The 10,321-nt window shown below is 46.8% G+C and overlaps 2 protein-coding genes across 2 annotated transcripts; one reads left to right on the top strand and one right to left on the bottom strand.

Moving 5' to 3' along the window:
- Positions 1 to 494: 494 nt before the first annotated feature.
- On the top strand, positions 495 to 3,419 carry ADPRHL2 (ADP-ribosylhydrolase like 2). Its single transcript, XM_010290598.1, has 6 exons — positions 495 to 510; positions 666 to 762; positions 1,592 to 1,799; positions 1,910 to 2,094; positions 2,196 to 2,296; positions 2,854 to 3,419. Exons 1-6 carry the CDS (start codon positions 495 to 497, stop codon positions 3,144 to 3,146), a joined length of 900 nt encoding a protein of 299 aa, XP_010288900.1. The 3' UTR covers positions 3,147 to 3,419.
- A 5,910-nt stretch (positions 3,420 to 9,329) lies between these two features.
- Positions 9,330 to 10,313, bottom strand: COL8A2 (collagen, type VIII, alpha 2; the record flags this gene model as incomplete). The annotated part of the gene is made up of 1 exon (XM_010290597.1): positions 9,330 to 10,313. A coding segment is annotated over one exon (984 nt), but the record flags the coding sequence as incomplete, so codon positions are not given.
- Positions 10,314 to 10,321: the final 8 nt, after the last annotated feature.

Below are 10,321 nucleotides of genomic sequence, written 5' to 3'. Positions count from 1 at the left end.
CTGGTTCCTTATGCACGTGGCTGGTGTGGAGGGACCTGTGGTTTGCTGTGCTCGCTCTGCGCTGCTCATGCTCGAGTGAAGCCGGGGTGTGTAGCGTGCTGGGAACCGGGGTGTCGCAGTGCAGGGGTGTCAGCAAGGAACCGATGTATCAAAAACAGGCAAGGAGTAGAGTATGAGAAGCACAAGAACGGTTATGTAACTCTTAGCAAGTGATGATGGTTTTGTGTTGGGGTTCTGAGCTGTGCAGCAAGCCCTGTAAACTCTTCCAGTAGGACCTTAAAGGCACTTGGTTCTGTTGCAGTCTTGTCCAGAAATGGTTTCTCTTCTCTGTTTGTCAGCGTACGCTGTAAACTCCTCGAGAAAGAGTTGTCTCACTTGTCCATATGTGCCTCTGGATATCAAACGCTTTCTCTTGGCTCTTATTAATCTTGAAACGCGTTCTGTCCCATTCTTGTTGTGCATGCATCTGTCATGCTGTGTGTCTTCTTACCCTGATGACTGTGGCCAGTGGCAAGCTCAAAGTGCTGGGGAACGTCTGGTAATGTTTTAATTCCAGCTATACAAATGATTAGGCCTTGGAAAGTAGGGAAGTGCTGACAGTGGAGAAGGGCAGGAGGAGAGTTTGTCCCTGGATGGTCCCGTTATGTTTTGACCTTCTGTTTTAGAGACGCTTTCGTATACGGATGACACGGCCATGAGCAGGTCGGTGGTGCAGTCCCTCCTAGCCAAGCGAGAGTTTGATGAAGTTGATATGGCCAAGAGGTAAGGACTGCAGCCAGCTTGGGAGGCCAGGGTGTTGACATTTACTGGTGAAGGCAAAACTTTTTAAGACTAAGCAATCACTAGTTTTCTGTGAAAGGCAACAGAGGCTATAGTAAAGTCCTTGTTCATTTGTGGAGGAAAAGAAATCAGAAAAGTCATGGCTAATCCTGTAACTTATTGTGCTTTGCACAGTCTTGGAACATGCAGCACCGTTAGCTTTAGTGTGGGCTCAGAGTCTGCTTTAAAATGAAGCAGGATGGGACATGCTGTATTGCAGCCGTGTGCGTATATTCACCTTTGTGAAAGATAATGCTTAGAAATTTCAGAAGCATTTCCTTTCATGTTTGTTTGTTGCTATTTATGTTTGTACTTCCCTTAATTTAGTTAGTGAATATTAGCGAGGTCAGCTTCAGTTTGTTTATGATGTTTCCCTTTTGAATCCACGCTCTGGTAGCATTTGGTTCCACTTAAGTGAGAACATTTATTTGTTTAGAAAACTCTTCCGCTGAACTTGAACAAAGGACTTTCTTCGTGGTTGTGACCCACGGAAATGTTTCCAGTTTGCTTCTATTTCAAGGCAAAGTTGTGAGGGAAGCAAGTGGGTTGTGAAAGGTGATGTTTACACACCCTTTCCTCCTTTCACTCCAATTTTTGGGAATCTGATTCTTACCCTACAGAACTGAATCACTTCAACCCTGACTGTCACTGAATTACCCACATGTTATTAATTCACTTCGTCAAGTGGCTTTATACAACCTCTTTACAAACATGGTAACAGACCAAATATTTTTTCTCACCTGTGTAACTGCTGCTCTCTTGCCCATGCCAGATTCGCTGAGGAGTACAAGAAGGAACCCAACAGGGGCTATGGGATGGCTGTTGTCAACGTCTTCAAGAAGCTCCTGAGCCCCAAGTGCAATGATGTGTTTGAACCAGCAAGAACCCAGTTTAATGGGAAAGGTTCCTACGGCAATGGTGGTGCCATGAGGGTTGCAGGCATCTCACTTGTGTATTCTGATGTCCAGGATGTTAAGAAGGTACCGTTCTTGGCTCCTTTGGGCACCTTGGCTCTGGGAGCCTCTGCTGTTAGGCGAGTCCCACCATGATCTCTCAGTTAGGTTTGCTAACGGTGCGTTTTCATTCGCAGTTTGCCAAGCTGAGTGCTGAGTTAACCCATGCCAACTCCCTGGGCTACAATGGGGCCATCCTGCAGGCCCTGGCAGTGCATCTCGCCCTCCAGGGAGAACTCAGCAAGGAGACCTTCCTGGAGCAACTCATCAGCCACATGGAAGATGTAGAGGCAGATGATAAGTCTCTTACTGATGCCCGAGCGTAAGTGGCTGTGAGGAGCTCTAACTCTGCTGTGTACAGTTTATTATGGCACTTCACATCCTCTTCTCTTCTTTCTATTCCTTCTTTTCCCACCCTCCCAGGCTGGGATTTGAGGATTTACCATTTTCAAGGCGTCTAAAGAAAATAAAGGAATTTTTGGAGCTCAGCAGTGTTCCCAAAGCAGATGTATTGTTTGAATTAGGTAAGTACCTTTCTTACTACAAGTATTAGGGAAGAGCTGGAAGCAGGACTAACTCAGCAAGCCTAGTTGATGTGTCCTCCCCTAGATTGCCAGTTGAGCCTTTGCTGCCTGTCAGGCATTGAACATGCTGGAAAGGCTGCCTGTGCTCACCAGTCAGTATTCTCTGAGTCTTGACCCAGTGACTCCCTCTTTGTATTGGTGGGGGAAAAAATGTCTTGCTAAGGAAAACTTACCATGAATAATGTTTCTTAATATTCTAAGATCTCCTGTCCTAATGGCTATCATGTTGGATGGGAATTGAGTAGGTGTGTATTGCCAAACTAGACTGGTGTAGTGGGGAGTAGGTCTCCGGGATGTGAGTAGTGCTGGGGAAGTATGGGGAGATTTCTCTTCTGAGGTGCAAACTTACTTTTTGCACCTTGCCATGATAAAATCAGTGATACCGGTATTGAAAGTAACTGGCAAGAGGAAGCTGCAGTTAGAAGGGAAAAGGTACTTCTGCAGGAAGGAAGACACAAGTGTTCTGCGGCACTGAAGATGATTGGTTTTGTTAACAGGCAATGGCATTGCTGCTTTGTGGTCTGTCCCTACTGCAATTTACTCCTTCTTGCGCTGTATGGAAGCTGACCCAGATATTCCTGATCACTACAGCAACCTGCAGAGGACCATCATCTACTGTATCTCTCTGGGTGGAGACACAGACACCATTGCTACCATGGCAGGAGCCATTGCAGGGGCTTATTATGGGGAGGAACAGATACCCCCAAGTTGGGAGCAGAGCTGTGAAGCTTTTCAAGAGACACAGAAGCTGGCCAATAGCTTGTATGAACTCTACTGCCAGCGGCTCTGAGCTGCAAGGGGAGCATGTTTTCTGAAGGCGGAGTGGGTGGTCACCTCGGCTTTTCTGTTGAGAAACCTGGTGGTGGATCCGCACCATCTGCAGATGCCAGTGAGCCTCCACCTGGGAAAGCCGCCTGCTGCTGTGAGTTGAGAGCTGGAAGCACAAGCTGGTTTGGAAGAGAGGGGACATACCCTTCCGTTACGGTTCAGCTGGGAAGTGGCTGCATGTGGCGCCTTGAACAGTGGGTGCATCTCCTCTGAAGTGTACAGGAGCGTCTAGTTTTTCATAAGGTTTCTGCTTCTTGCTTTGTCCACCATTATGCCATTTTTTCATTACAGTTACTAGGTGGGTGTCTGAATCCAATGACTTTCTTGCTGTTTTCCTCTACTCCCGTGTGCTGTGGCCTTTGTTTCAGTTGTTGGTGGCCTGTCCTACAGTGGCTTTGTATAGGCTCCACACCCCTCTTAAAATACCAGTTCATGCTCAGCTGACCAGCCGAGGGATGCAGATGGGAGTTGTGCCAGAGCGGCACATCCCTGGAGAGCGTGGAGGATGTCCTGCCTGGTGGCGCAGGTTGTGGAGTGAAGATGCTGGAGGGTAGACCTCCCAGGGAGGTTCGCTTCCTTAAAGGCGGAATGAAAAGCACTAGAGTTTGGAGAAGGGATTCCTTTGCATTGCCAGTGGCATTGTGAGAAATGCCCTTGGTGCATGCAGACAGAATCCCAGTTGGCTCGTCGTTACTGCTGGAAGAAGGCGTAACTAATTACTGCTCCTTGGGTGTCCTTTGCTCCGCGCTCCACCTGGCACTGTCCTGGTCTGTTGCATTTTATGTCCACTTACGTAGCTGGCTTTTGCATTTCTGCAGCTCATCTAGCTAGTCCTTTGTTCCTAATCCACACATCCTGTATTTTTTAATGCTGTCCTAGGTACATCCAGAGCACCCAATCTGTGGGTGGAGATAGTTGTGAAACCTAGTGCTACACAAGGATTGAATTTCTGGTTCTGCTGCAGTGACAAAAATTATTTCGGTAGGAAGCAGGAGTTATTCCTCACAGCCTTAAAACTCTGAACTTGGTAAGAATCACCTGAAAATAATGGGAAAGGTAGGTTAATTGGGGGAGAATTTATGAGAGTTTAAAAGAATTTGTGCATTTGAAGCTGGTACCGGTGGCTAAGAATATTCTAGTGAAGCTGTGTTGTTCCAGTTTCACATTTAAAACCTTTGCCTAATGGAGTTGGTCAAAAAGGGAGTAACAGCTTTGGTGTGGCATGTCTAAAAGGGGTTAAAAGCTTTTAAGTAATTGAAAACAAAAAGAGGCAAGCAGTCATCATATGGAAGTGTTTATAAATTTAAATGTGACAATGTAATTCTCTTATTATTTCTCTAGTATTTCTTGTGACACCAGGAAGTGACTGTTGTGCTCAGAGCTCACTCCCTGTTGGCATCAGCACATGGTTGGGGTGTGTGTCAGGCTGCATGCAGATGTGGAATATCTGGCTGCGATAGGTCATTCCAGTTTTTCTGGTACCCTCCTTCCTTCAAGTGCCAGTCTTCTGTGTGATGCTTTAATGGGCTTTCCTTGTATAAATGAGTATCTTGTCCTGCGAACATGTGGAATTTTGGTCTGTTGTTTATTTATGTATTGTGCTGCAGATCCACAATGTAAAATGTCAGGTTTTTCATGTTGTTCTGCCAGAGGTGTGAACATATTCACAAAATTATTTAAAAGAAGATATTTTCCTTTTAAAGCAGCTTTATAATTTAAAATGTTTGTAACTCATGAAGAGCAGAAGAGCTCCTGTTTAAAAAATATAGCTCATTTTAGGCCAGCATTTAAATGTGTGCTAAAACATTTAGCTCTGACTTTCTTGGAAAGAAATAAAATCACTTAGTTATCTTTGTTAATTAGCCACTGCTCCTGTCTTTTTGTTTAAGTCATGCAGTTGTGTTTCCATGCTGAACGACAAGAGGAGTCGTATGAAATCCTCTGGGCTATTTCTCCCCACCCCATACTTCACTTTAAGACTCAACCTGAAACTATTTTGTTATGGCTTCTTGAAATCTTTCTGTAGAAAGCAGCATGGAAGTTGTTTGGTGCTGGTTAGAGACATCTTGTGTGTAGCCAAGACTCTTTTGCCTCATTTGGGGTGAGTTTCAGCACTGGAAATCTGCTGTAAAAACTACTTTCGGGGGGCACTCTTGCCTGTGAGCAGTACGGGGTAGCTGAAGTTTGTAAAAGCCCAGGAGTAGCGGTTCTTGTTAACAGCAGGGTGAGTCGGAAGCATCAGTCCAGCGTGTCACAGGGAGGTTCGCTGGAGAGGCCCTTTTCCTTTGCTGGCTGTGGCTTGAAGGCTGTGTTTGCAGCAAGGAGCGGTGCGTGGAAGGAGCTCAGGTGCTGGAGTCTGGTGTGCAATGATCGTGCAGGAACCCGGGAGTGTGCTGGGTGCCCCTGCGACTTGCAGCAGGAGAATCGCTTGTTCTTCATGGCTTTTGAAAGGAGTCCACCTGTGTGGCAACCAGGCTTCTCTGGAAGTGTTTCACCCGTAACAAGTAACGTCTCCTCTTCCAGATAAGAGATCAGGTGGGAAAACATGTTTTCTTCTCTTTGTTCTTTTTACTTTTAGCCTCTGAAAGTGATTTGCATACAGGCAATTCACCATTTCTTCTGGGTGCTGCCGAACTGACTGCTTTTGCTGCTCGGGATGCGGAGGTTGGCCGTGGACAAGCTTGTGTAATGTAGCGAAAAAAGGTATAATGAAAAAAACACAGAAGGGAAAGGGAATCCCCAACACTTTGATTTAAATTCCTCAAATTAATAATTGCCAGTCTGGAAAAGTCCAGATTTCATCCTTTTTGAAAATGAATTTCTGGAGACAGGAATCTTCTCCTTAATCACAAGAAATACATGATACTTTCTTACATAAGAATATCAGTTGGCAAGCAAATCTGCGGGACTGCTGGGAACAAGTGAGCTGGATTTGAGAAGGAAATGCAGTGCAAGAGGTCTGTATGAACGGTGTTACTAGCAAGGCCCATTAATAGGACAGAGGCACAGCTGGGATCACCTTTTATACAATAGGTTTTATTGATGTTTTGTCAATACAATCAAGTACTGCAGTTTTAGTTCTGAAAAGAAGGCCAGTTTCTGATCACAAAGAGTGCATTTTAAACCAACTTTTACTATGACAGACAGTGCATGTAGTAAGTATTTACAAAACTAAAAACCTCTATATACTAGGTTAGAAATGAAGATACTAGAGGCAAATTTAAAAAAAATAGTAAGAATTTGTATATAAAAATGCACATTGTTACGCAGTTTTCATAATTAAAAATAGACATACTTCATCCAACCCAACCTTTTTTATTATTGTGATTGAAACCAAAATCCCACGCGCTCACACACACGAAAGAAAATAATCCTTTCTGCTGGCGATTATCACGTACTCAGTACTCCAGAAAAAAAATTCTTCCTGACAGTGTCCGGTTTAGTGAACAGCCTCCCTCATCCTGTGCATCGTTTTTCTAGCCTAACTCTATGTGCATGTAATATCTTTGCCTTTCAATTACTGTCTAAAATGTAACAGGTTATATAGCTGCGGAAGGTTGATTATGGTTTATGCTCTGCACATGAAGGGAAAGTGAAATTGCAAAACAGTATCTACAGCACTGAACGAGTTAATGTCTCGGTGCGATTATAGTGAGTATTTTTGTCATCGCTTTTTGCCAGCTAGAACAAGAAGTTTCGAATGAAACAGAACAAGAAGAGATGGAATGTAGGTTAGAACACAGTATAAATAAGTCGCTTTGCTGAGTAACAGGATGAAGCTTCTGCCCCGGCGTGTGGCTGGGGTGCGAGAAGCTCCTGGCCCTGCTGCAGGTAGTGTGCACGCGTTGCCAGCAGTGCCGCGCGGTGGAAGGAGCCAGACCCCGCCAGGGCCTTCGTGGCACCCGCTCCAGCTCATTGCTGTTCTCCACAGGAAAGACACTTCAATAAAGGAGACACAGGCTCCATCCTAGCACCCTTCTCCCAAGCCTGGACTTGAAGAAAACATCTGAGTTTCCACTTTTCATTCTAGGGAGTCTTTCTGTATGGCTCCTGTTCCTGCTGGGAAGTAACCTGGTACGATCAGAACCCGAATAGCCCTGACACCCCCCTGCCTTCAGAAGTTAAAAATGTCCAGTGAGGTTGGAAACACTGGGGCAGCCTTTCAGCTTGAGAAGGTTTCATCTTTGTATGAAACTTGCAGCTTTATGTGGAGAAAATCCCCGGGAGAGGGACAGGCTAGCCCCAGCCCCAGCGGGGCAGCAGCTGAAGCACTGGCCTCTCAACTGTAAATTTCCTTTTTGTGTTTCTTAATTTCAGGGATAGGTGTGTTTTTAAAAGGAAGCCCTGGAAGGCAAGAGGCATAAACACAGGACAGGCTTAAGGAGAAAAACAAACAAACAAACACACAAAACAGAACTGAAAAAGAAAAGTTGTTTAAATATCTTGTACAGGCCATCTGGAGAACAAATCCCAAGTCCCATTCTTGCTACGTTTCTTTTCTTTGGCCATAGAACAGGCTTTAGGAAAATTTAAGGGTAATAGTTGCTCAGCTGGTGACCAAATTGTTCTGTTTTCTCAGGGATGTGCCTTTGCAGAGGGACATGCAGCATAACACATGTGGATTAACTTCAGCAGCGTGCTACTTGCCTGGGATGAGACGAATCGCTTTACCATAAGTGCAAGTGGCAATGACTATTCTACTGTGAGAAAATCTGCAAAGCAACGGGGTGCAGTTGCTCTCTTTAGCAAAGGACAGAGCAGCCAAGTGGTCAGTATCGTGCATACCTTTCCCAGAACCTTGTAGGTCATATTCAGGTCAGTAACATTTCAAGCATTAATGAGACAAAGTGGTAACAACAGACAAATGCGATTTTTTCTTTTTTTAACCTAAGTCACAGATTGGCACCTGGAGTGGTGCACTTTTACAGGTACATATTGCACTAGACTTGTAAATAACATTGTTGAGTAGATAATAGCACCGTTGTAAAATGACTGAATGGAAAGTTAGAACGAACACTATTTTTTCTTAGTTAAAAGGTCCCCAGAGGAAGCGGGGATACCAATGCAAAAGTTTACACATCCCGAAATAGTGAGACAGTAAAAGCAAGTTGTCCGTAAGTGGCAGTTTCAAGAGAACGTAACTAAACCTTCTATCAAACCAGGCTAGAAGCACCGTAAGCCGGGCTTGCAGTGCAGTCCTTGTGTTGTCAAAGAGTAAGATGCTCACAAGGCCAAGCAAGGCTTTGGGCTGCAAAGAAACAGCCAGGACAGAGCTAGCCCTTGGACTTGCCAGTAGATGAATTAGCCCAAGAGAGAGGATCGTTGCTCATCACAGGGGTCCCAGCTTCCCTCAGCGGCTTTGGAATAGGTCGTCATCCTCCCAGATACCAATGCCTGGTTGTTTTTATTGCTAAAGGTGCTGGGGGGGGAAGGATTAGAAACAATATTTACTTCTTCTAAGAAGGTGCTTATGCAAAGTTTTCCACTTCTTATGATTATAAATCCAACCACACTGAATCCGGAGTGAATCGGGGAGACTGCCTCAAAGCACAGCCTGAAAAAAATAGGCATCAGTGAGACTGAAACTTGGGCATCTGATGGTTTGGGAAGGAAATTTCTCAATCCATCATGGATCTCTGCTGCTGTACGGGTTTGTGTCAAGTGCCTAGGACCTCTGTGCTGGTTAGCAAATACACTATCCGTTACAATAGCTGTATTTATTTAACTAGTACTCAAAATGGGAAATAAGGACACTTGCTTATAGACCAGAAGGGTCTGGTGTTCCAGACGACCGTCTCTGGATCACAGAGCAGTTTACTGCAGAGCCAGATCCTTGCCATCCCAAGCACGTTCCTGTGTTTGATGTACAGTCACTAGGGTAAAACTTACTGCAAATACGCTTTGCTAAGCAAGTCACTCCCCTCCCTCCCTTCTCCCTCCCCCAAAAAAGAAAGATAGATAGACGTCTCCTTTCTGATTACCCTCTTGACTCATGGATCAAACAGCGTGAAGGAAGGTCCCATGACAACGGCTTGCGCGTCCCAGTGATTTTTCTTTTTTGTATTAATTTTAAAAAACTTTTTTATCAAAAAAAAAGACAGTTTTATGGCTAAAGTGGGTGAAAAGGAAACATGCCCAACAGCCGTTATGTGGGGCAAAGCAGGAACCCGGAGAAGGAGGAGTGGATGTATTCCGTGGAGTACAACCCGTTGGCCTGGTCCGAGGGCATTTGTACCCAGACTTGGTCGTTCTCCTTGAGTTCAAGCACGGCACTGCCCGAGGCCTGGTCCAGGTAGCCCTTTTTGTACTCGTCATACGTATAGGTAGCGGGCACGTTGTTCTTATAAAGCGCCACCCAAACGTTAGTCCCTTTGACGTGCACGTGGTAGGCGAAGTAGTAGATGCCGGATACGGGGCAGGTGAATATCCCGGTGACCGGGTTGTAGCCATTGTGCCCGTTATACAAAGTCCGGTCAAACTTGACTGGCATGCCTGATGCCGGGAAGGGGGAGGTAAGGATGGCGGTGAAGGCTGGCGCAATCCGGGCAGAGAGCTCTCCTCGGCCGTACTGTGGCTTCCCCGGCTTGCCGTTCCCCAGCACGGCTCCCTCCACGCCTCCGTCTGGCAGGTGCAGCCCCGCAATGCCCGTCTCATCGAACACCCCGGGTGCTCCTGGTGGCCCGGGCGGCCCCGGTGGGCCCGGTGGCCCATTCAGCCCTGGTGTTCCTGGCATTCCCGGGGGGCCAATGGGTCCGGCCATGCCGGGCTCACCAGTCTTCCCCTCACCAGGAACCCCAGGGAGCCCAGGCTCCCCTTTCAGCCCCGGTAACCCCTGAGGCCCCATGGGACCTGTGGGTCCTTGCAAGCCTGGGATGCCAGAGGGGCCCCTCAGCCCCGGCTGCCCCGGGATCCCGCCATCCCCTTTCGGCCCAGGGCCGCCCGTTAATCCTGGCACCCCAGGGAGACCGATGAACCCTGGTTCTCCTTTTGGGCCCGTTGGGCCGGGGGGTCCCTGTGACCCAGGCAGGCCTCTTTCTCCTGGCACTCCCGGCTTCCCTGCAAAGCCGTTCAGGCCCTGGTCACCACGCATCCCCGGCATTCCCGGGGGCCCGCTCGGCCCCACATCACCTTTGGAGC

Source organism: Phaethon lepturus, unplaced genomic scaffold (genome assembly GCF_000687285.1).
Source record: "Phaethon lepturus isolate BGI_N335 unplaced genomic scaffold, ASM68728v1 scaffold44887, whole genome shotgun sequence".
NCBI lineage: Eukaryota > Metazoa > Chordata > Aves > Phaethontiformes > Phaethontidae > Phaethon > Phaethon lepturus.
The sequence above is the reverse complement of the archived record's forward strand: the minus strand, read 5'-3'. Positions and strand labels throughout refer to the sequence as shown.